At 41.7% G+C, this 25,338-nt stretch overlaps 2 protein-coding genes across 2 annotated transcripts in view; one reads left to right on the top strand and one right to left on the bottom strand.

Annotated features, from left to right (window-relative positions):
• Window positions 1-25,338, top strand: part of SYN2 (synapsin II) — a 171,797-nt gene that overhangs the window by 85,969 nt on the left and 60,490 nt on the right. The gene's annotated exons all lie outside the window — the stretch shown is intronic.
• Window positions 5,085-25,029, bottom strand: TIMP4 (TIMP metallopeptidase inhibitor 4). Its single transcript, XM_057404220.1, is given in 7 exon segments — window positions 5,085-5,855; window positions 6,028-6,152; window positions 6,837-6,951; window positions 9,481-9,578; window positions 24,748-24,910; window positions 24,912-24,942; window positions 24,944-25,029. Coding segments are annotated over 7 exon segments (801 nt in total). The 5' UTR covers window positions 25,015-25,029; the 3' UTR covers window positions 5,085-5,657.

The raw sequence follows: 25,338 nt of genomic DNA, 5'->3' as shown, positions 1-25,338 counted from the left end.
AACTGGAGGGAGGCTATTTGCTGATTGAATAGACTAGGAGAGAAGCATCAGTTATTTTTAGACTATAATCCGTTCAGCAAATGTCACACAGCTGTGATTCAAGTACCAGTGCAAGGTCGTGACAAATATGCTAGCTAGCTGTTTATGTAAGGTCCTCAAGCTGTAATTGCTGTGTGTCTGCCTTGGGAATCTGGCTAGCACTTCGTTATCATAGGTGGCATCTAAGATAAGCCTCGGTGACAGCGGCTGACTAAGATTTCTTCTGAAGTCTCCTTCCTCCCACGACTGTCTCATCTTTTGGTGGTAAACACAGTATGGTGCAGTTCCTCTGTTTTTTGATGTAGTGCAAGAGTGTTGGGATGGCTCTTCATACTGCTTCCCCAGTTCTCTCTGGTTTCTTTGCACTGTTGGCTCACAGATGTTTCCACTTCTCCTGTCACGTATAACACTTCTGCAAAGAGCTTTCACCACAGTGGTGTGGATTCAGTAAATTCGCTACACAGGAGTTTTGTAGAGGCAGATGAGAATGGTGCTGATGTGGAGCATCAGATCTGAATCTTGCCCCAGACATCATCTCAGGGTTTTTTGTTGATGGATTTGTCACAAAAATAGACAGCTTTATAAAATTGATTTGGTTTTGGTTTGTTTGGTTTGGGGTTTCTCTATGCAAAGGAAGTATTTTATGATTTATTTTGTAACACGTGGAGAAGCAGAACCACGTCTCATATTTTGAAAGATGCTTTTTAAGATGGTATTAAATTTTATACCTCTCTATTCTCCTAAGAATGCCCAAGGTTAAAGCTGGTGTATCATTTCTTGTGCATAATATTGTTCTTTCTTTGTTATTTTATCAGCTATTATTCAGGCTCCCCAGAGACATGGCCATAGCACCAAGCCTGTCAGAGTTCAAGGAGTTTGGGATGATGATCATAGTCAGACAGTTTAGTTTTAGGTGGCCTTGCAAGGAGCAGGGATTTGGACTCAATGATCCTTATGGGTCCTTTCCAGCTTGAGATACTCAGTGCTTCTAGAATCTTACTGAAAAAGCAAGCCTTTTTAATGCAGTGCTAAATTGCAGTACATTAAAAACAAAGAAAATATCCTATAACGTGGGAACAAGGATTAATGTGTTAGCTTTTAATTTTTACATAGTGTCTACCCATGCAATTGCAATCTGCTGTCTGGAACAACTGAATTCAAATTCAGTAATAGACCACAAACAGGAAATACACGCGTGTGTTTATAGGGTTTACTTTGCTTAAGAGTGTAACAACTATTTGAGTGGGTTTCCCCCTCTTCCCCTTGTTCCTCTACGTTGCTCATTAATGTCTGAACTGATAAGCTATCTGTCTTTTGTTGGAACTCCTAAATGTTACTATTCTCTACAGCTGAGTATCTTTTCTTACATATTTCTATATAATAAATGTTAATCTGGAGAAAATAAATGCACTTTGGTGTTGGTTGTGCCATATAGGGTTTACATGGGCTATAGTAGCTGATTGGGGTGAAGCTCATTTGGTTTTGCCTTCTAAAGAAATTATTTGGAACTTTATGGATTGAAAAAACAATCGGGCAACATGGTACAAGCTCACATTTTATTCCAAGTTCTAGAATGGGCTGTAAGATGATCTGGGTATCAAGAGTCTTCTGTTTGATAAGGGTAGATTTAGATGTTAGGAAGTTCTTGCCTGTGAGGGTGCTGAGGCTCTGGTGCCCAGAGAAGCTGTGGCTGCCCCATCCCTGGCAGTGTTCAAGGCCAGGTTGGACACAGGGGCTTGGAGCAAGCTGCTCTAGTGGAAGGTGTCCCTGCCCGTGGGACTGGATGAGCTTTAAGGTCCCTTCCAACCCAGACTGGTCTGGGATTCGGTGGTTCTACAAATTGAAATCACATCATCCTGTTTAAATGTTGCTGGTTTTAACACATAGCTAGCCTCACTTGTGTTTGCTTTGATAGAATTTGGCATTTACAGTTTCGAGTCATTTGTTGTAGTCCCTCTTGTGTTTGCTCCTTCCCTTCTTATTCTCCAAACTGTAACCTAGAGCTCTCTCCCTCCCCTCCAGTGCAAACCAGCTGGGGTGGGGGGGAGCAGGGAAAGCTCCAGATCTCTGTGACTTGAGTTTCCAGCTGAGCGTGCCAGAGGTAGGGTTGTGCTTCTGCTCCTTTTGCTTCTGTCATACTGCAGTGATCCTTTGTACCGAGCCGTCAGAGGGCAAGAAAAGGTAAAGAAAGAAAGATGCTGTTCTTTTGTGTAAAAATGGAGCTGCTTTAATGAAACACTTTTTGAAACAGAAACATTCATCTCAGACTGATTATACAAAATGCTGTAAGGCCTTTTGAACTCAGTGCGAGTCGAGTGCTATGTACAGCCTTTCCCTCAGTAATTAGTTCCCTTTATTTCACTACATCCCCACTTCTTACGTTCTCTGTCATGAAAACAAAACAGCAGCTTTTTCAACATAACTGTTGGACAACTTAATGAAAACTTAACTGGGATATTGACCAAAAGCCAGCAATATTCAGGGTGCTGGTTTTCCAACTGTTCACCTGTGCAGTCTCCCGTCTCTTACCATAAGTCATGTGAGTCATTTTCAAATGAAAATCCAAAGTTGTCCCAGGCTGTATTTCTGCTCTCACCTTTCATATGGCACGGACACAGTTTCAAGAAGTGAAAATAAAATGCTGTAAAAATAATTCACTGTTGGTAATACATCAATGCCACTACAGTAAAAATCTTGCTAAGGAAATAACATGCTGGGAATGCTGTGTTGTAGGTAATCCTTTTCATAGGCTTTACCACTGCTGAATCTCAGGGAAGGTAAAACCTCATTCTGAGACGGGTTTCTGTAAAGCTTTTAGTGCTGTATTTACTGATATGAGAAAAAAAAACCAACATCTTTGTACCATCCATTGCAGGAAATTTGGCTAGATTTATGCCCAGACAGAAATCAAAGTGGACGGTTATTACTTTTGACGCATCTCATATGGGATATTTTATGGCAGGTCAAATATAAAATGTTTTTATGGCATACAATTCATAATACAGTTTGTTCATAAATATCAAAGAAAACACGTATTTTTACAAGGAACATGAAGAAGGCAATTCTCAGTCGGATTAGTTGTGTTTAAGTTCTGATCACTATAAAACTGAAACAGAAACAGAACTATGTTGAGTTAAAAAGCAGGAAATATCTGTTTGCTGCACAGTGCTATTCAGAAAATACCATTGCATCAAAATGGATTTGGAAACAAATGCTCCACTGTACATGTGCTGAATAGTAATTAGCCATGCTCTTGATTCAGCCTTTGTATGGTTATTAAACTCTTGCAGGCTTGTCTAGGAGTGCTTTTGGTTTGACATGAGGAAATACAGCCTCATTTTTAAGTCTTCCTGTAAATTAGTAATATAAATGCTCAGCACTGACAGTAAATAGCACTGTCAGTATAGGAGCTGCAAGATCAACTCTTTTGGGGAAGAAATGCAGCCTTTGTATTTCATTTATGTAAGCAGCCATGGTAAGTCTGTGGTCCAAATTAGTGCTGGGTAATTTTTGGTTTGCCTTTAGCAAAGCAGAGAATGAGCTGGGCTTTACTTTTGGCAGGACAGATAGATGGTGTTTTAATTTAGGATTGTAAGTTAAAAGAGCAAAAGTGATTTCCAGTAAATAAAAAAGAGAAATATTGACTATTATGGGGTATATATTCCTCAAGGGAATAACGGCATGCCTTCCCATTGACACTGCTCCGTTTGTGCTTCATTGGAGTTGTGTAAGTTTAGCCACCAAAAGAGTAAGAATATTTATTCTCACAAGAGCATTTGAAACCTGTCCTTTAAATAGGGATTCATGCAAGTGCCAAAATAAACATTAGAAACATGAACAGAATATGTCACCAAAATCATTCATACAGTTGGTTTTTAACAAGTGTACACTGTATATCCAATGCAGCATAACTCAGGGTGTGAACATGCTGCATTTGATGTCCAGACTACTACTTCATCAAATTTAAGTGCATAAGCCCCTCTAATTCAATTCAAGATGTGCATATCTTCTTTGCAAGTTGAAGTCCCAGGGATTTTATAAGGACCCTAAAGCAAACAGAGTAAGGGACTATTTGGAAAAGCGGACCCTTGAACCAATAGGCAGGAACAGCTCTGATACCTGGTGAGCCCATGGGCTGGAAATGTCCCACTGGTTAGCAGGAATTAGCACAGTGTTTAAATAGACCCGATCTAACCAAAGGAGAACAGAACTGCCTAAATCTCCACCTGTTGTTCTGAAGTCGCCTGTGAGGAATACATGAGAGTTGTTTCTAGCCAAAACTGGGATGAAGTAAAAGAAACCCAATTGGAGAGAGTAGAATACATCAGAAATGGCAGCTATTGCAGATTCATACCCTGTGTGATGGGTCTCATCCAGTTTATGGAATGAGCAGTTGTATAATTGTCTGAACTTTGGCATTTACTGACAGAATTCCATGAGTTTTACCACTGTGAACTGAATTACTTTTGTAACTCAAGTATGTGTGGGATTAGCTATGAACTACACTAATCGATTCATAAAAGTTAAGACGCTAAAAAGCAAAGTACACTGTAACACTTCTCTAGTTCATGAGTTACTGAATGCTGTATGACAGAGTATGATGGGTATTTGTGAATCATTAATGTAAATTTAATCTATTTGATATGATCGAATAGTTGAGAGCTTAAAAGGAATCACTTGCAGTGTAAGTCATTCAGTATCTATTGCATATGTTTTTTTACATGAGTTTCTAAAGCCAAGGCTTTTAACAGTGCTGAAATACAATGACCTAGTCACATATTTAGAGAGGCGTTATCAGGTGCTGCAGCTGCTGTGATGCCCCACATGGTTTCTGTAAATATGTGCAGTTTTAGCCTGTTGTTACTTGTGGAGGTTCCATGAAATGCTGAAGCATTAGAACATGTGGCTTTTCTTTCACCAAAATATACCTAGTCCATAGAAATATTGAATTGGGTAAGAGGATTTTGATTATCAAAGCTGTTTCTTAACTTAGTTATCCATGAAATTGTAGATAAAGAAAGCTATGACTTAAGTAATGTACAAAATACAGAGCATAGATTGTTTTAATCAGGAAACTGTTCAACTTGTTTCAATAGATAAGGAGATAGAGGGATTTTTTTAATCTTTTTTTATAACACATTGTTATAACACTTTACATATACACTGTACAATAATTCTTTTGTATCAGAAGGCTTCCATACAGAAAAAATAGTTCTATAAAACATTCTGTAGTTCATCAGCAAGATCTGGAATGAAACATGGGGCTGGAATGAAACTCTGTAAGTTAACAGAAATAGGGGACAAAAAAATCTGGCAATTCTTTTGTTCTTGTACATTCATATTGGTAAAAGGGAAACTTGTTGTGCCTTAGAGGACACAGAGGCGCATTCTCAGCTTGAGCCTCTCTGTACAAAGCGTAACTTTACAGAGTAGCTACTTCCAGGAGGTTTGTTCCTCATCTTGCGTGAGTGCCAATTCCACAGACTCGTACTTTAGCTGTACAGGACAATTTGTTTTTGTTTCTAAGCAACAGATACATTAGAGGATGGCAGTTCAAAGCTGTGAGCGTGCAGTGTTTGATAGAATTAGCCTCCGAGGCTTTCTAGAAAGTGATGGGTTTAAGGTTCGCTGATGTCAATAAAGTCTTTCTCTGGGGGAGGACCACCTCGGTACCAGCTGCAAGTGCCATCACTTCTCTTGATGCAGGCATAGTGCTTGGCTTGGTGCCCGTACAGCTTTCTTTCTATCAGCCAGTCTGTCCAGAGGCACTCGTTCGGTGCAGTGATGGAACAGGGCACCATGTAGCAGGTCGTAATCTAGACGTGAAATAGGGCATGAAGTCAGCACATTGCAGGTTTCATTTAAACAATATTTATTCTCATGTAATATGAAATAGTTCATGTACAGAACGGTTCCCAGCAGGGAGAGCTGCTGGTGCCTGTGAGGAGGCTCCACTGTTTGTTAGCCAGTGTTCTGTTCTATACTTACTTTGCAGCCACAGCCCATTTGGTATCTCTGATTAAGACTCTTCTTTTGAGACAAGGATAAGTCATCCCATGGTTCAATGTAGTTGCATAAATGGATGAAGACTTTACCATCATTTAAAATTTGGCCTACAGCATGGAAAATGAGAAAAATCAGGCAAGCAAATAAAACTGTTTTCTGAATACTGAAATCAACTGCAAGAATATCTTATTAAAAAAGCCCCTATATAAGTTATGTAAAACCTATAGGGTATAGAAATCCTATATAAGTTTTTAACTCCACCAAATTGGTCGTGTTTCACAATTTCTTCAAGGAATGTCATTAGACCTGAGAGAACTATTCTGCTGATGGGGCTAAATAAATGTAACAGATTTCAGAAGATGCTCATAATCTGCCAGCAAGAGCTGGATGCAAATGCAGCAGGAGGTTAAACTAGCTTTCAGGGCTCCCTGGAAAAATCTGTAATTACTTAGAACCCCAGTCTGCATACGTGTGGGCATGTGTTGTCTCATTAAGCACGTCTGCCACTCCTGGGACAAGCACTGCTGTTGGCTTTAAACAGATAAGGATGCCATGCTTCCTATTTACTAATGGCGTGGTTACTGACCTTCCTTTGAAACTGCTTTAAGCTTATTGAAGGATGGAAACCAGGTCAGATCCCAGTGTAACTACAGCTTTACACAACTGTACATTTCATTGTGCTTGTGTTATTTAGAACATAAATATTTTATCACAAGGGCTGGCATATTCTTGCAGTCAATCAGAGCAGTTACTTCTGGCTCTGTGGGTGCATTAGTTTTGTTACACTTTACCTGTCAAAAGATACTGTTTTTTGTTGTTAGCTTCTAGTTTCACACCGCAGAGGGACGAATCAAAAGGGGTATAGACATACTGGACATCCTTGACCTTTTCAAATCCTTTAAACATCTGAAAACGATCAGACACGGAAAGTCACTAGTGGAAAACAAACAGGAATGAGCAGTTGCAAACAACAGCTGAAAGAAATACACGGTGCATCCCTTCAAGAAAGGTTCTAACATCTGAACTGATATGAGGACATACCAACAACTGGACCCCTTCTCCACACTAAATGAAATGTGTCCATTATTTTTCATTTTTAGAAGGAAATTAGGTCTTATTTTTTTCAAATTATAGGGGTTTTAACTGTGCTTTTTCAGTGGTTTTGATGGATTTTTGCAGCTTTCTCTTCAATTTATTTTCTACTGGCATCCTCCATTTACAGAGTAATGCAGGGGCAGCATTCATCTCCCAAACCATCCTTTGATTCTGTGATCTTAAGCAAGGTGCTGCAGCATCATTTTCCACAGCCAGAATTTTGCCCAATGCAGCCTTCTCAAATAACTGTTGGCAAACGGGACCCAACTCTCGGCATTCCTAGCCTGCAGTGCTAGGGTGGATGGGTTCAGGATCAAAGCCTGTGCAGTGTTCAGGTCACTGCTCCATAACCAGCATTTCCAACTCTGACAAGAATTCTTATATAAGCCATTAGATCAAAACCAATTTACTCGTGCCCAAAAGCAAGAAAGCACCGTAAGATGCTGATCACCCTCAGCATGGCTGTCATCTCCTAAAACGAGCTCACGGAAACCCCAGCACTAGGGTGACATTGTGCTGTGTGCTGACAGCCGCGGCCGTCGGTCACGGGGCTCTTGGGACAGCCGTGTCACTGGAAAATGAAGTTACTTGAGTCCCCTCAAGGGATGTAAATAGTACAGGGCTCTAGAGAATACACTGTAATGTGTTCATTTTTCTGAAGCCTTATTTACGGAGTAAAAAAAGCCAAAGTTGTTGTCATTGGACTTCTTATCCAAAAAGATTAGATGTGAATTTGAAGTACTCTAGTAGGAAAACCAAACACACTGAGCCTGCCGTCTTTGAAACTTGCATCCCCTCCTTCTGCTGCACTTCAGTCTACCTTATTGAGGGTGTGGGTGCTAGACACGGGTGTCTAGTACACAGTAACTACGACAGTATTGTCTGATTTGAGTTCTCTCTCCATTAGGAAACTTGGGGTTGGGCTACAGTGTATAGTAGAGTGCAGCTTTTCTTTTGGTATCTCATCACTTCATCTAAATTAACTGAAGAGGCATTATGCAGGTAACACAAACTGATTTAGCTATTAAATACATATATATATTTATATCTCCATAGCAATGTATAATGGGGATCTAGTTAATATTTAATGAGTTTGGTGTTTGTTTTGTTGTTTTTTTTTTAAATCAAAGACTGAGCTATCTCTGCTTTGAACATAGATGTTTGTTAAAGCATTTCTTAAGATGATAATCTTTTGTTTAACTCATAATCCATATTTGATCTTCTCAGCTCCTGCCTCTTCTTGAATCTCTTCTGGCCAGAAGTGAGAAGTTGCAGGGTGGGACTATTAAAACCCATTTGTCTTTAGACTAAACCTGTATGTAATGATGCAGAGCATCTTTTACTAGAAAACAAATCTCTCTGATTTGTCCAGTCCCAGCTACTTGCCTTCTGAAGCTCAGAAGAATTAAGTAGAGCTCTCATACTGATGCCTGAATTTTGAACAGGCCTTCACTTAGACAAATTTGGGGGAAGCTCCAAAGCAGGTCCAGTGTATAGATCTGTATCGGAGATTTTGGCATGCTGTCACTGAAGAATGGGAACACAGACTAGACTTCTCAGTCTTTTTTTTTGTGCTGAAGTACAAGGCTATTTGCATTTTTCTAATGTTACTGAAGTATTGCAGAGTAGCAACAGAAGATTCAAGTGCTAATGGAAGGAAAGAGAATTGCTCTGACATGTATATGCTTACCTCTGTAAAGAAACGTTTCAAAACATCCTCAATACTTTAAGAAGACAAAGTGGCAGATGGTGAAGAGACTGGGGGCTTGTTTCAGCAAGGTAGAAAGAACTGGCTTGTGAAAATGACTATAAAACCTTCTCAGAATCTATGGGTGGTAAGCACCCCTGGGAATATTTTGTGATATTCTTGTTTACCATAGGTTCTTCTTGCTAAACCTCCTGTGAGATGATCAACTGATAACAGTTTGAAGGACTGCTTACTTACTGTTTAAACAGGTAGTATTCATAATGATCTGCTAAGGGGTTGCAGTCAATGTCATTACATCTATATATATATATAAAATATATATCTATATATAATGTCATACAAATAACGTGAAACAATATTTTATGGAAAACTAGAGATAAAACAGCCTGGGAAGCATAAGAAACAAAGCCCAACCAACGAACAAAATCCCCACCAATGCACATCAACAACTTTTAACTGAAAGACATGACCTGTTTCCTGTGTATTCCCAACGCAGGTAGTTCATGATCTGTTTTACATCAGTGAGAGCCAGCTGGAGCCTTTTCCATCTTAAAGCCTTTAAGGACTAGACTATAGTAATATGCATAGGTTATCAGCATTGAACTTCAAAATAGCTTAGTGATTCCATGTACCTTTATTTGTTTGATTTCATACCGGATCATTTTGTGGGTATCAAGAGGATTATCACTGGCAGGAACCACCTTCTCACTGGATATTTTAGCTCGAATCACTGTAATAAAGAAGAAGATTTAAATGCAAATAAGTGTATGCCTGATTTTACAAGCAAAGGCAAAAAATACATTGATAGGTTTTAGCATTGTTTCACACTTCACCTAGAAGTAGATTTTAAGGCTTGAATCCCATAAAATTTTATAAACCATCATCATTACAGTCAGTGAGCAAGGGAAATGACATGGCTGTTGGTGATGGAAGAACTGTTGATCAGTTAAATAGACTTGAAGCTAACCCTCTGAAAGACCATGCCAGGCAAGACGAAAACATCAATTTTGTGCATGAAATCAGAGGACAAGAAGAGAATCTTCTTTCATTCACTTCTCTGAGACTACAGATTTTTAGCACTTTTCTTAACACATCATTAGTTGTGTTGCCCTGTGTAAATCAATTAGCCCCTCATTTCCTATTCTTTAAACAAGGAAAGCATGCGACTTCATGGAAGAGGAAATTATTTCTTTTCCAATCTGATTGTTTGAGGCGTCTCTCTTGTGTATGCTGTTTTAACATACACCATGACTATTAGGCACAGAGAATGATAGGATTCTAAGAACATGGTATATGGCAAAATGTTCTCTGGGGACTCCTCTCCCCCCAGAGAATTCAGAGTCCTGGTTTTGCTTGATTCTGGATGCCACTGTTCCAGCTCCTCTGCAGATGCAGTACTTGTTGGAACAGGCTGTATCTGCAGGGAGATAGGAATGCTGGCAGAGACGAGCAACCAACAGTCAAACCTCAGACCCCACTTCAACTCTATGTTGAGTTTGCAGTTGGGCAGAGATGGATCTCTGCTAAGACTTCTGCATCTGCAGGGACCAGAAGTATCCTTCAGTAGGAGAGCAGCCCTCAGACTCCTGTTTTATTTTGCTTTTATTTTTTATGACGAAAGGGACCATTTCTGTCAAAATTAGTGTGAATCAGCCATGATGCTTCATAGAGTAAGTTCAGTTAGAAGGAGCCTGTGGTGGTCTGGTCCAGCCTCTTGCCCAGCTCAAATCAGGGCTCTCAGGGCTGAGTGCGGACTGTCTGTGAGCATGGTGATTCTGCAGCCTCCCTCAGCCCCTGTGCCAGGGTCTGACCACTCTTACAGTGAAATCCGCATACTTCTCATTCCCTGAAAAATGTCTCAGGCTGATGCAGAGGAAAATCTGGCATCTGGCTTTTCCAACCCCCCCCCCCCCCCCCAAACATTTCTTCAATGTGTTGACCACTAAACACCATACCTAAAGGAACAAGAAACACAGTTTGTGGTTTTCCTTACAGCCAAATAGAGGTCAGTCCCACCCAGTGACGGTCAGTTCTCATTTCCTCACTTATTAGCAGACCAAAGTAGATGTAATAATCAACATGCTGCAGATGCCAACAGCTTCAAAGCTTGAGTCCTCTGTCTTTTGGCATGATGCTTCCTCCTCCCAAGCCATTTAAACTCTTTTAAAGAAGCATTTTAGACTTATGGGTTGGATTGGAAGGAAAGAGTTCTTTCAAGTATGAACAGCAAATTCCTCATTTCAAATGGTGAGTGGCAGCATCTCTTTAATTAACAGTACTTCTTAAATATTTGATCTAATTCAGATAAAAAGTGTTGTGGATTGTGTGTACTGTGCTGCTGCAAAGGTCAAATTAGAATCATGTTGGTTTGTTTTGCAATGCTTTCCTTTGCATCCTGACTGCTCTAAAAAGAGGTCCTCTCATTAAAGAGTTCATTCAGTGTAAAAGGTAAGGGCTGAGACAGCAGCTAGGAGCAAGCTCCATTAGTTTCTTAATACCATAACATGGTTTATACGCAGGAAATCTTTTCCTGCCTACTCAACGCAAACATTTGTGGGATAATTAAAGCTGCTTCCCCCCTTGTGTTTAATATTGAAACATTACTCATTTTCATAGTTTTATTAGATTCCGCATGTTAACATCTGAGAGAAACCTTCCAGATGATCAGTGATAGCTCAAAGGGTCTCCACGGAGTTACGCAAGGCTGAAAGTGTAACGTTGGGGGGGTTGTCATTAAGGGATCTTTTTCTGGGTATGCAGAAGAAAAGTAAAACTGTTCTATGTTGTGTGCTTTCACTCATTTGTTTGTGTAAGAGAAAGCTTCCAGATGGGGAAGGAAGACCAAACTGAGATTTCTTTCAAAGAAGGGAAAGTTTTATTGTTACAGGATGCCTGCATCTTTAGTTAGTTGGGTTTTACTTCTCTGTTCTCCTGAAACCAGACTCAAATGCGCACGGATCTTTTGGGGCCTTTTAATTCTTCTTGGTTTTCTTTTTCTGTGCTCTAATATTTTTTTGCAATCAGTGTCGTCTCGCTGTCTCCTGAAACCTCTTATTCATGTGGTTGCTTCTGTTTTTAACCACAAGCACTTCCTGATGCAGCATTCCTGGGCCCCACCATCTCCCTCACTCCACTCGTGGTTCAGATGGTGGTTATAGCTTAGAATTCCTCCTCGTCTGCACTTCTTTTCAAGACATAGTTCCAAGTATGCCATGACTTGGCTTCTCCTCTGTTCGACTGAGAACAACCTGTGGTTGTTTATTGTAATAATGTCATTTTATCTTGGACTGTTATTGGTTCCTTATGAGAAATTTGCATGTATGAAATACATCTGCGTGGTCTGCATGTTCTAATGTCAGTCATTCAGTCTGCTGCAGATTTGTTCTGCCTTAAAAATATGTATGGTTTTCCAAAAGACATAGTATTTGACTCCAGGATTCCAGTGGTGGGACGCTGTGTTTCTGCTGAGCTCCTATTTTAAGTCACGGTACTTTCCTACAGTGTAAACCTTCCTCCCCACCGTGGAGCTGAAGGTTGTCTCAGGTGACTGAAGTGGAAGGAGGTTGATGTGATGGAAGCCACACAGGGCTTGGGCAGAGCCTCAGAGCCTTACTCACGCTGCAGCTCTTGGCTCCCACGAGCTATGCTGAATCCGTAGTGGCAACTTGCCGCCTCTGAGCAGCAACATCCTTCCAGCAGGCGTCTGTGTTTCAGCTGTAGCCTCCAGGTTACTTCAGGCTCCGTTAGCTATCTAGCTACCTGAGCAGAAATTTAATCTTCACTGCTTTGTCTCAAGAAATCAGGGAATTTTATAAGCCTTATAATCAGCATCAGCTTTGCTACAAATGAGACTTCAAAAACTACATTGACAGGAAGAGAAAGGTGTAAGTTACTAAAAGGTTATGAACAAGGTTGTAATAATGGCTCATGCGGCTATTATTTTTTTCTTACACTTATTGCCTCGCTTTAGCCCTTACATTTAATTACCTAAAACATGAGGAGTGTTTTTTGAGCACTTACTTCTACCTGTCTCTTTAATGCCTGACACTTTGATCAAGGTGTTGCCAGACACTATTGCTCTTGTAGGGAAAAGGAACAAGTGGCACAAGGAGAGGGATCTAAATCAAAGCGTATGGTCATGTGGTAGATGGGTTGAGGACGGCGTCCTTATTATTTATGGGAACAACAGAAGAAAGCAAAAATAGGTGTGCAAAAATAGAAAACCCAAGTGTTTTTCTGAAATTACTATCAGTCAGAGTATGCAGGGTGAAACAGAGCTATGGGCACATAATATGTCTGTATGTCATTTTGAAAACCCCTGTATTCAAATGAACTTTTATCTATAAAAATAGGTCCTTTTAGCAGAATGAAAACATTCACATGCACAAGATGCAGCTGTTTCTGCTTAGTCTTCTGCTCAAGGATTACTTAAAACTTCTGCCTGCCTCTCTGTCTATCAGAACTTCTTTGGGTTAAGGGAAATATATGCACAGGAACAAGTGCAGGAGCCCCATCCACAGAGATGTTGAGTTTATTCAGAACCTGATGTTTCAGTTCAAAAATTCTTCTTGTCCAAAAGTCATGTGGATTTTTTGGGGGGAAGAGGGTTTCTTGGGGGGGGTTATTATCAAAAGCTTGTATAGACTTTTTCTCAAAAGAGGTTAGCGAAAGGTCTGCTTTCGGGATTTGGCCTCATTGCAGACACTTCTGGGAGATCCAGCACTATTTTGTATAACCAAAGGAAGTAAATACCAGTGCATGCAGAAGTTGCCTCTGTTCCTACACTCAAGCCGTTCTGCTGCTCTGACCATAGGCTCCTGAAACCATGGTTGGAATGTGACGGAGGTTCTAGTGCATCTCATATGCTCGCTGAAAGTCTTTATGGAAAGAACATCAGGAGAACAGAGCCCAAGTTGTTCGTTCGGAGCTGTAAAGGTGAAGTTTCTAGATCCAGCACAGGAAGTAATTGCACAGTAAAGCAGGAGACAACTGCAGTGAAGCTGGGCTCTGCGGGCCACCCAGGGGTGCTCTGCGAGTGGCCTTTCCTGTGCTGTGGTGACAGGCTTGTGTGACTGCCGGGTGCCCACTTTATCCTTCAGTCTACAATCTCCATCCTTCAGTCTGAAGAGAGGAGAGGGGAAGGACTTCTAAAACAGGTGTCAAACTGTCTGTATGATCTTTTTGCAGCCCTCGCTATGAAATGGGAGTCATCTCCCTTCTTAGCTGCATGTCTCACTGGTGCTAATACAGCTTCACGCCATCTGATGAACAGATGCCTGTCTGTTTCTAAAAGCATTTAAATTAACTATAAAAGGCTTAATTAATTTTACGTGCTTTGATTTATTTTGCAGTATCATAAGGGAAGCTTCCAGAATTGATCAACTAATCAGTGACATAGTACTGATGACTGTCATTTGAATATTGGGCTAAATTACTTTGCAATAACTAGAGACTACAGGACAGTGCTGGTAGTGCCACAGGTTACAGTACAGCCAGGACAAAACCCGGTCAAGAGTTGCACTGTCTTCAGAGTGTTCACCTATAGAATTAAGAATGGGCTTTATTAACACCCTGTCACTGCTCCTCTATCAGTGATCAGTGCAATCCAGGACCATCCCCTCCTTGTAGGATACAAGTGCTAAAACATTTTGTATTCTGTAAAAGAATGGGGGCAAGTTGGCCAAAAGAAGACAAAAGTTACTGATTGATTGACATGAACATAATGTTTTAAAATGTTTAATTACCTGCCTAATGTGCAGCTTTACATACACTGATATTTTTAAAGCAGATTGTTTTGGAAACTTAGAAATAACTTTTAAGAGAATGGAGAGATTTTCCTTACATTGTATTGCAGTATTTGATTTGTATCCAAATGAAATGCCATCTGGGTTAGTTAAAACCTCTGACAAGAGAGGTGGGAAATGCAGCACATGTGTCTGTAGCATAGACATGCTAGTCACTAAGTGAGAGAACACGTGTGTCCATTGATGTGGGATGTAGTTGTGGAAATCTTTGCCTGTGTTACATGTGTTGCTTGGAGCAGGAATGGCATCTGCTGCTTTTCAATGAAACAAAGTAATGAGTAATAGTATCAAGTGCCAGTACCAGGAGAATTATGTTATGGCTTAATAAGCTGCCCTTAACCTGAAATGTTTAAGGCCTTTTGAAAGCACGTCCTTTAACAGCAAATCCCCTGGTTTCTCTGTTCATGCTGACCCATTTGCCAACTGCAGGCTCATAAAAATGCCATTTTTTTTATCCCATTCCCACTTATAATTTTCTTCATTTTTCTCTGCTCTGAGTCCAAAAAAAGCTCTGCTAGTGCTGTAACTCCATTTCACAGATTCTGAGTTGAGATGACCTGTACTGCATGCAGAAAGGTCTGTACTCTGTCTTCAAAACCCGATTTTCTGTTCATTGCTACAGTTACTTGATTTTCCACTGAGAGGCATGTAAATCTTTATCTTTATTCAGGATAACTAATCAGAGTTAAACTCAGAGGCAGCTTGCACTTAGCAAATTGACTCAGATTTATTTGTGATCTTTCAGAATCTGGCCGTTAGGAATTTACTGCAAGGGCTTCATCTTCTGTTTGTTATTGGACTACTTTTAACGTCTTTAAAGAAGAATTTGGCATCCATGTGTTTTAGGCTCTGTTCTTTTAATTCAAAACATGCCTGTTTCATCCTGCTCCTCTATTTATATAGATATGCTTTTATAGTTTACAACAGTCGTGATTCTTTCTATGGCATCATCTAGAGAGCACTTCTGCCATGGGTGTCCAAATACTTTACCATCAGTTGGTTTTGCTGTGTTTGAGGGGGTTTCTTCATCAAAGTTTGCTGGCCAGCTTCATCACCCCTGGTAGGATTCATGTATCTTTTGATAAGATTCATATATTTTTTTGATAGGATTCATGTATTTTTCTCTTCTTCTACAGCAGATCTTGGAGGGAGGAGGTAGGTTGGAAGTTGAGTCTAGGGGCTGCATAAAAACTGATGCATTAAGTCAGAATGGACAAAGATCAAAGTCAGCAAAGATGACTGCTCGGTCCCCGTGGGAGTGCTGACAAACAACTGACGCCAACACCAGCTTGGTGATGAGACGGATCTAACAATACACTGCTTTGAGGATAAATCTGGCACATCTGGCCCATGTCTGATGTTGTCACAGCTATCCAGTGCACTTGTCCACACAGTTCTTGCTTTTGATGCTTACAACATGCAGGAGAATGCAACCATTCTTTTGTGGTGTTGATTTCTGAATCATTATGCAAAGCTTTTAATTGTTTCAGACTTCAGTAGAGAGAGAGATGATTACTTCAGGCTATCTGCTGAGGTGCTAGATCATACTTACTCTTCTGGCAGTGGAAACCTAACAGTTTTCTCTTTCGAGAGCCGAGCAAGGTGTGACTGAATGCTTTAAACAGCTGAAAAAGAGCCAGTGTGTTCAGCAAACAGCTCATCTATCGATTCTCCTTTCAACAAGACAGATCAGCAAACAGTAGTTTCATTTCCAGTCTCTAACCCAACTCAAATGTTCAAAGCTGCTCTACTAGTTCAATTTTAGATATAAACAGAATGCACCAGGAGCAAAGCTGGCCCAGTACTGAGGGGATCTGAAAAACTCTTTTCCTCTGTGTTTGCAGGATGGATTTCTGATCTGTAAGTCTACACATTGTTAATATTCACTTTTCCTCCACAGCTCCTAGACCCAAAGTCAAGGAATCTTTAGTTCAAAAGATGTTTATGCCAGCTAGGATCTGAAGGCGCTTTCATGTTGCAGAAGAGCATAACTTTAACAATAGTAGGCTTTTTTCCTTTCTTCTATGGAAAGCGGTGTATGGGAGAGCATTGCCTAGTCCTGGTGGTGCTTCCAGCATGAGAAGGGTAAGTGTGGTGACCTAACAATCACATCTGTAACTGTGTTAGAAGAGAAGTAAGGAGATAGAGCCACATATTGGACATTGAAGTGATAGGTCCCACATACATTGGAAAAGGTTTTGTGTGTCAATCAGTATGGGTCCCTCTACCAACTGATCCTAGCCACTAGTCTCTAGTTGTAGACAACAGCAGTGAAACACCTTTCTTTTTGAGATGATAAGTGGGGATATTTCATCATTCATTTCATCATTCATCATTCATCAACCCAAAATAGAAAACTAGGAGAGAAATAAGGAGATAGAGCCACGTATTGGACATTGAAGGGATAGGTCCCAAATACATTGGAAAAGGTTTTGTGTGTCGATCAGTATGGGTCCCTCTACCAACTGATCCTAGCCACTAGTCTTTAGTTATAGACAACAGCAGTGAAACACCTTTCTTTGTGACATGGTAAGTGGGGACATTTCATCATTCATTATTCGTGGCATCTTTATTGAGAATTACTGCAATTACTCACTGTCCCAAAAAACCCAGCAATGCTTCTGAAGTCAATAAAGCAGATACCAAGGATTATGTTATTACCATTTCATACGGATATTAGTTTGCATGGTACTGTTCAATGTAAATGCTTTGTAGAATTCAGTTACTCTTTCGTGTTTTGGTAACACAAAACTGCGTTACCAAACTGCAGCCAAAATGCATTTCCATCTGATGCTTTCAGAACGTAGGAGGCCTACGCTTAAGCTCATTAGGGCTCTCAGGTAGGTCAGGATTTTGTGACTCTCTGTGTGTTTTTGGCTCGGGATCCAAAAATTCCTTGTATTGAAGGCAGGAGTTGATGGAGTTTGGCTTCCCAGTTAAACCAGAGGATTATGTGGCTCTATTTCCTATTAATTAGGAGAGTAGATTCAATTTATGAGAGTGAGAGTTTAAGATCTAGTTTTTACAGACTTCCAAACAGAGGAGGGGAGTGTGTTTTTAACAGATAAACTTAAATATAACCTTAAAAATAGCCTGATTTCCTAATGTTGTTCAAGGTCAGTTTTATTTTCCTGCGCTGTTTTTACAGCTGCTGCTCATGTTACCAGAAATACTTTGCAAGCCTCAATACCACATCATTTGACTGGTAATCAACATCTGCCTAATTTCAGCTGAAGAATAACACTCTCTTTATATTCCAAAGCCTGTAGAGCAACATACATAATGTTATTGTAGATTTCCATTCATAGCTGCATGCCCCTTCCTCCGTGCAGAAGAAACACCGCATTATTGAGATATGTTTTAATGAGGAAGTTAGGGATTAAGGTTGGTGAATTAATAGGATTAAGAGTTTGGCAGTCTTTCATCTTCTATTATTTATTTATATTTTAATCTTTGTCTCTAATCTTGAATTGTGTTTTCCCCCCAGTGTGTGTATAGAATATTGGGCTTGAGTTTCTGGGCATTACAATGCATGCTTTTCAATAGAAGTCCCCCAGTTCCTGAATTTCCTTATCCTGCATTTACAGCATATTCAGCAACGAGTCAGTGTTACTGAGGTACTCCTAAATCAGCATAATTCTTCTGCGATTTCATGTTTCTACACCATGCTCAGCTCTGGTTTTTCCATGAAAGCTACGTTACTCTGCAGTTGTCAGCCGTGTTCTAATTGACAGGAGGGTCGTGCTCAGTGGATTTGGCTCCGTAGAATCCTGTCCGGTTGTTCAGTTTCATGATGCCACCTCATTTTACAGCTTTGAAGCCGTTGGGAACACTGCCATGAAGAAATCCAGTGAGCAAAGGGAAGGAGAGTGACTGTTTTTACAGAGAGAGCCCTGTTTTCATGCTTGTATGGCAGGGTTCCAAGAGCAGTAATTTGCAGGAGATGGGAAATTACTTCTTAGGCTTCCATGTTATTGGCAATGCCAGTCTAGTCTTGAATTCAGAACTGACAAGTAAGTTAGGAAGCTAACTAGACTTGGGATTCTGAAGTAAGTTCTCAAAATGCTTGCTTCTGTCTCCAAACCTCGAGCAGATGTAGGGTTATTTGTAGGTCTAATTCAGGTAATACTTCCTCCTCCTAAAGAGGAAATTGGTCTTTATCCTAGAAAGCTGTTTCACCAAGAGTTTGCCAAGTGTTAGCTGCAAACAGAAGGACTCATACTGCTATTCCCATAGCAGCACTAAAACTGTTCACCGAGAGTGAATAGTGAGGTGCTCTATTGAACATTCAGCAAAGACTAGGACGAATACGTGCAGTTGTAAGTAGTGATTAACAGCACCGTATCTCTGCAGTCACTGCAGGCAGTTTGGGGGTTTTTGGATGGCATCTAGAAGTCAGGCTCTGATGCCACGAATGTGTATGTACCACAGTTGTAACTGTGTTGTAAGAGGCAGTTTGTACCAGGGATGGGCCTTTCCAGGGTTGCGGGTACTGTATTAAGAGCTTCACTGAAGTGCATCAGTAGCTACTTCAAATTAGATAACTCCCGAGGGTTCATATTGTCTAGGGGGTTTAAATTTCATTTGGGAATACTATAGATGTATATAAAAGTATACATCAGAGACAAGTGAAAAATGTCACTATGTGTTTCTTTCGGACTTGGAGAAGTAAGGAAAACTGTCCCCTTCTCTGTAACTGACTTCGGCAGGGTGTTGTCCAGCCAAAATAGGTGAACGGTAGGTTTGGTATCTCCATCATTTATGAGTCTGTTGAAGTGTGTGTTAAGAGTAAAATGTCTATTTCTCAATAATTTTTATTAATGAACTTACTCCTATAACAAAAAGTGGCCATAGGAAGGGTGTGACTTTCTGATCCCTACATCCCAGCACTGCTCTCTGAACACTGTGGGGCTCAGCTGGGCACAGGACTGAATTGAGCTTTTCTCAGCCACTTGCTGAGGACGTGAGGCTGAGAGGATTGTTCGCTTTCAGCACCTCTGCATTAAACCTACCAAACAGGAATCACATCGCTTTTGAGTGTAGTATAATTTCTAGCTGGTTTTAAGAGGATTCACTGGTTAATATAATCAGGGCTCTGAAAATACTGCTCTGGCAGCATGCTCTGTCAATGGCACTAATATCTTACCGGGTTGCTTGGAGCAAGCTGCTCTAGTGGAAGGTGTCCCTGCCCATGGCAGGGGTTGGAAGTGGCTGAGCTTTAAGGTCCCTTCCAACCCAAACCAGTCTGGGATTCTATGATTATCTACGGTAATAGAGTCTCACAGCTTCTTTCTCGTAATTATTTGTGCAAGAAGGATGCTCAGGTGCAGTGCTGTTGTTGTTTGAGAGAGAACAGGAACAGCAAACGTCCAGTGCATTGTTGCTATAATGGAAGTCACAACTCTTGGAATAGAAACTCGGCTTTCATTTTGGGGGGGGGGGTGTGGGACCCCTGAGAAATTATAGGTGTGCAATTCCTTTCATTGGTGACAAGCTACTTCAGGACTAACCTATGCGTTGTTGTCACCGATTGCTCGCTCTAGAGGAAGGACCTTGCTAGGAAGCCTCCCTTTGGCAAGACAATAATGTAAATGCAGATCATATGCCAAGTGCTTTAACCTTTCTGTGCTATGGAGGAGAGTCTAAAAGACTGTAGGCAACTCTGTGCTATAAGCTAGGTGACCCCAGGTCTGTTAGTGGGGTCTGTGACCTAGGATGTGCCACGCTCTGCCTGCTCCCTCAAGCATGGCCTTCAGGAGTCAGGAGGTGTTGGGGCACTGCTGACCCCCCCCCCCGAAGATGAAGGTCTGCATTCCTGTCTGTAATGGTCTTCTGGTCCATGGTGTGGTTACAGCTGTGTGAATGCTCTACTCCCAACCACGTGAAGATTCATTACAGAGCTGCTTCATTTTGTGTCAAAACCCCCACTGCAGGTGCTCATCAGCTTGAACATGCAGGTGTCCTATCTGCATAATCACACTGCTCACAGCAAGTAGTCTCTGTGAGATTAACAATATGGTGAGTGCCTGCAACGTAATACAGTAAAAATGAAACAGAAAAGTCTACTCTCGTGTCCCTGTTCACCTTTTCTCACCTAACTTGGAAGAAAAACTGTCTGCATTTCTGATACGTTTTCCAACGCTGATTTTTCCCATCAGGGCAGTTACTTCCCTCTCTAATAATGTACAAATTAATCCACTCCAGTACAAAACTAGATATTATGATGCAGAGAGGCAAAACTGGGGGACACTGAGCAGTGGAATTTTTATTAGGAAATTCAGTGATAAAGACATAGTGTATTGTAATTTTATCCTGGGGGAGCTGACTTTGCAAATTTAATTCTGGTGTACTTAAATATGATTTTTACTGTTCTTTTTATATGTGATTAAAACCTGATTTATCATCTCGCACATCTTTACAATGCCTGATCTCAGTGATTTTTAACAGGCTGAAAATGCTGCCAAGCTCCAGCTGTAAAGCTTCCCTCATACTTGAAATGTGCCACCCTTCTCCAAAGCTATAGAACTATGCTCTGAAGCTATATTATATACTGATTTGTACTCGAGGTCTTTCAGTTCTGTTGGAATGTGGTGCCCAGTATTCAAGAAAAATACCATTTTTATATAGATGTTTAAGAAGAAACAACAGTAAGACAGTTTAAATCAGAAAGATCACATCTGACTTGAAAGGGAGGGTACTGGTGTTATATATCTAAGAAATGCAAAGTGCTTACACGTTCATCCTGCTGTCCAAAATATAACCTTGCTTATGCCTAAGGGGGAAAGCCAGCATGATTTAAAAGTGCCTGACTTTGGAAAGGAATTGGTCCTCTCTTCAGTTACCATTTCTCTCTCCAGATTGTCTAATTTGATGTGAAGGTTGGTTTGGGTTAGTATAGGAAGACTGAAGTCAGTGGTAAAAGGGAAATCTGGTATCTCAACACTACCTGATAAACTCAATTGCATCCATGGTTCTCTCCAAAAAGAGCCATTATCAGAGGAATTTTCTTTCATTGGCTTGACACTATGGTGCCTTGCTACTGGCTTTGAAACCTTAACCAGCATGTCCTCACCACGTTTCATTGCAGTATGGAGAAGGCCTCCTGGATGCTTCAGGGGCACAGGGCTCAGCACTGGCAATAAGCAGTGCAGTGCATGGAATTGCAGTGTCACAAACCTGCCAGCTCCATGCCCAGTGAAAGTCCTCTTGAGAAATATGGGTGTTCTTTGGGGTTTGGAGGCATTCAGCACCTTTTAGGAGGGCCTGGGCACCAGTTAGAAGAACACAAGAGGGATAACAGGTGTGTATCTTCAGGGTGCCAGGCACTTCCTTCAAATGAGGATTGGCCTCTCTGTGAAGTTTAACGCTACTGAGAAGTTCAGATTTGTACAAATTCACACCCTCTTACAGCTAAGTGGGCAGATGAACTCACAAACTCGGATAGATGGCAGGACTGCCATGGCACTCCTGACTTACTGCCCATCATTACATACCCATCCTTGCAGTGTTAACAGCCATGTAACACCTGCGGGGCTCTTCACTTATTCCTTATTTAGGTTGAGCAGGACCAGAAGCTCTCTTTTACTCCAGGTCTGTCAGAAAGCCTGTTACTTCTATCAAGTTACTCAGGTTGTGTGGGTGTTTAGAAAGAGAACAGAGCCACAAAACCCTCCTGACAGTAAAAGCCAAGGTATCACAGCATTAATCACAGGAACACAAAAAGTGAGAAGAGCTTGTCCCGGACTTAAATTACTTTATCAGCTTGTTGTTTTTCTCATATAAATGCTAAGCTTGCTGAGTGGCTTCACACATTCAGTTAATGGCTCAAGTAGTGTCTAATGACTCAGCCCCTTCCACCTCCATTTTCACTCCACCCAAATGACAAGTGATCAAAGGAAATGTAAAATGGTAGAGAGTGAACTGAGAAATAATGCAGTGACCCAAGTGTGTGCTTTGGGTTTGTCTCAGCTTTTATTTTGCTGTGGAAGTCAGAGGCATCTCATGGTTCCTTTCTTTTAAAGGAGATGTGCTGGATGTTCTGTGAGGAAATACTTGAATGTGTTTGTGGGTAAATGGATGGATGGATGGATGAATTCAATCACTGAAAAAACAGAACAGTCTCAGCAAACAGCTGGATTAACACTCGACTCCCATAGATCTTGGTAGCTGAAGAGCTGTCCCTTTGTTTAACCTTTTGGAAGTATGAAAGTGTTGAAATTGGAGTACGGATTTTCAGTTTAATCTTTACATCTTAAACACCCCCACCCCCCCAATATCTTTCAATATGGTGCTATGGAGGAGAAGTTTCAGTTATGCTGCAGCACAGGATGCTTACTGGCACAGTGTGAGCTTCCCAGTCCCTCTTCAGAACCCAGGTGGCTTCAGACCCACTATGCATCAAACAGCAGAGGCCCAGCCCCAATTCCCAGGGGATGGTGCTGCCCCTTCCCATGGGCAGCCCCAGCCTGCAGCCTGCCCCCACACATAGCATCTAAACCCACGGCTGCTGGCAGCAGGCTGGAGGAGCCACCTCTGGCACCCTGGTTAGGAGGGATTCCTCTTACACGGGGCATATAGCTCCACTGGTCTTCCACAGATCCTTTAAAGTGACTTTGTTTATAGAAGATGGTGTTGCCACAGGAAATCAAATAATTCACCCTTAAATGCTTTAGGGCAGGTTTTATGCATATGAATGTATAAAACCATGTATGCACATATTTATATGAAAGGATACCCACGTCTCTGACATTTTATACTATATAGAAATACTGTTTTAAAGTGACAGATATTAAACAAAGGGATCCTTGATATGAATGTTCCGTAGCCAAAAGGAGCAGTTTACTTAAACAGGAACATTTATAGACGTGAGAGCTTGGGCATCAAGTCCAAATACAAAGCAGTTGTGTTTTACGAGCTTCAGTATTTAAATATGAAAGCCTATAGCTGCCATTTGTAAAATGAATCTAAGAGTAGATTAAATCTTACTATCTGCCATAGGAATGGCCAGAATAACTTTCCTGAGGAAGATGCCTCAGAATGAGCATTTTGAGTTTCCTCTATATTGTGATTTTTTTTTTTTTTGTTTGGGAAAATCTCTACAATAAGTCTAAAAGCCATCACTTTCTGATGTCCAGGAATGCAGCAGAGGAATATGGCTCAGTGTGCACATACGGAGTTAAGCTCCTGGTCGCACAAGTTCTGTTTTCTGTCCCACCTTAAACAAGCCCAAGTTTGTAATGCTTGGTGGAGGGAACTCCATGGAAAACACTGCTTAACACGAGCAAATTAAAACCCAATTTAACTGATGGCCACAAACAGAGCTCAGAGTCGGTCATGGCCACAAAGATTTTGTGTCAGGGTATAAAAGCCATTAATCAGTATGCAGAAAGTACTGCCTGCCCATAGAGATGCTAATTTTGTGACACTTAGGAAACTCATGTTCTACATTTACTGGCCACACTAGACGGAAGCTAAACCAGCCTTAGCTTGAGCTGGGAAATCAAAGGACTGCAAAATGACACATTTTCTTATCCCCAATTTTGAGATCTTGAGTTTCTTTCTGCGAGTTGCTTCCCAACCCCAGTGCAGAGTGAGTATCATGAGACACAGTTGTCCTAACGATGGGAAGTTTGCGTTCGTACAGCAGTGCTGCTGCCAGTTTGGCTGTAGAGAATAAAGAGCCCATCACTGTCCTGCTCAAGTATTAGAAAATGACAAAGTAATCCAGGAGCCAGTTAAAGCAGTTGGGCTGGAGCAGAACAGAGACCGAGTGTTTCAATACGTAGCACCGGGGGCTGTTATTTTATGTCCTGGGGATGCCGTCCTCCCGATTTGTTAGTAAACCCCCCCTATGCATGGTTTATACATAGCGAGCATTTAGCGGCTCTAATAACTACGGGCGCTGTTAACAGCAGCCATGTGAAAGTTCAGGTGTTCCCCCTGCCTGCTCCACGTTAGGACGCAGTAGAGAAGCGGTTCTGGTTCAGAGTAAGAAGTCACTAACTAATGCAGCCGTTTCGGGCGGTTGTGGCCGTGCTTCCCGCACCGCACCGCCCTCAGCCACAGCCCCGCGCTCCCGGCGCCGCTCGCACTCACCCAGGGCCGCGTCGCAGATGAGGTGCTGGGGATGCGCGGGCGCGCAACTGCAGGCCCCAGCCAGCAGCGCCGTGCGCGCCGGCAGCAGCAGCAGCAGCAGCGCGGGCAGCGGCCCCAGCGCGGCGGCTGCGCGGCTCATGACGCCTGGAGCGGAGCGGGTCGGGTCCGGTCCCGGCCGGCAGCGAGCGGCGCAGCGGGCTCGGGGAATCCCTCTAACGCCGGCTCCGAGCGCACGCTGCTGTGCACTGACTTCTGCTTCCCTGACATAGGACCCTCGTATTTATGGCCCCGACGCTGACTCCTAACCCCGCCTTCCTTCAAGGCAAAAGCACATCATTGGCGAAAGTTGCTGCACCGGAGGAGAGGTTACCTTCGGGAGCACTGCAGCGCTGCTGGTACCGGTTAGGGCAGCTCGTCGTGACCAACCGCCTTCACAAAACCATCTTTGATGAGTCTCTCAAGCGGATTTTTCGATCTGAGCAGAAGAAAGATTTTCTCATTCTCCGGTAAATCTCCTTCCCGTTTGAATTCCAAGCCTGCTCCTGCCGCCTCCTCTGCTTTGGTTTGGTCAACAAAGCCGCCCTTTTCCCA

The sequence above is a fragment of the Pezoporus wallicus genome, unplaced genomic scaffold, assembly GCF_028554395.1.
Source record: "Pezoporus wallicus isolate ANWC-B61680 ecotype Strahan unplaced genomic scaffold, APGP_CSIRO_Pwel_v1 contig_5935, whole genome shotgun sequence".
Classification (NCBI taxonomy): domain Eukaryota; kingdom Metazoa; phylum Chordata; class Aves; order Psittaciformes; family Psittacidae; genus Pezoporus; species Pezoporus wallicus.
Note: the sequence above shows the minus strand (reverse complement) of the source record. Positions and strands in the feature narration are given on the sequence as shown.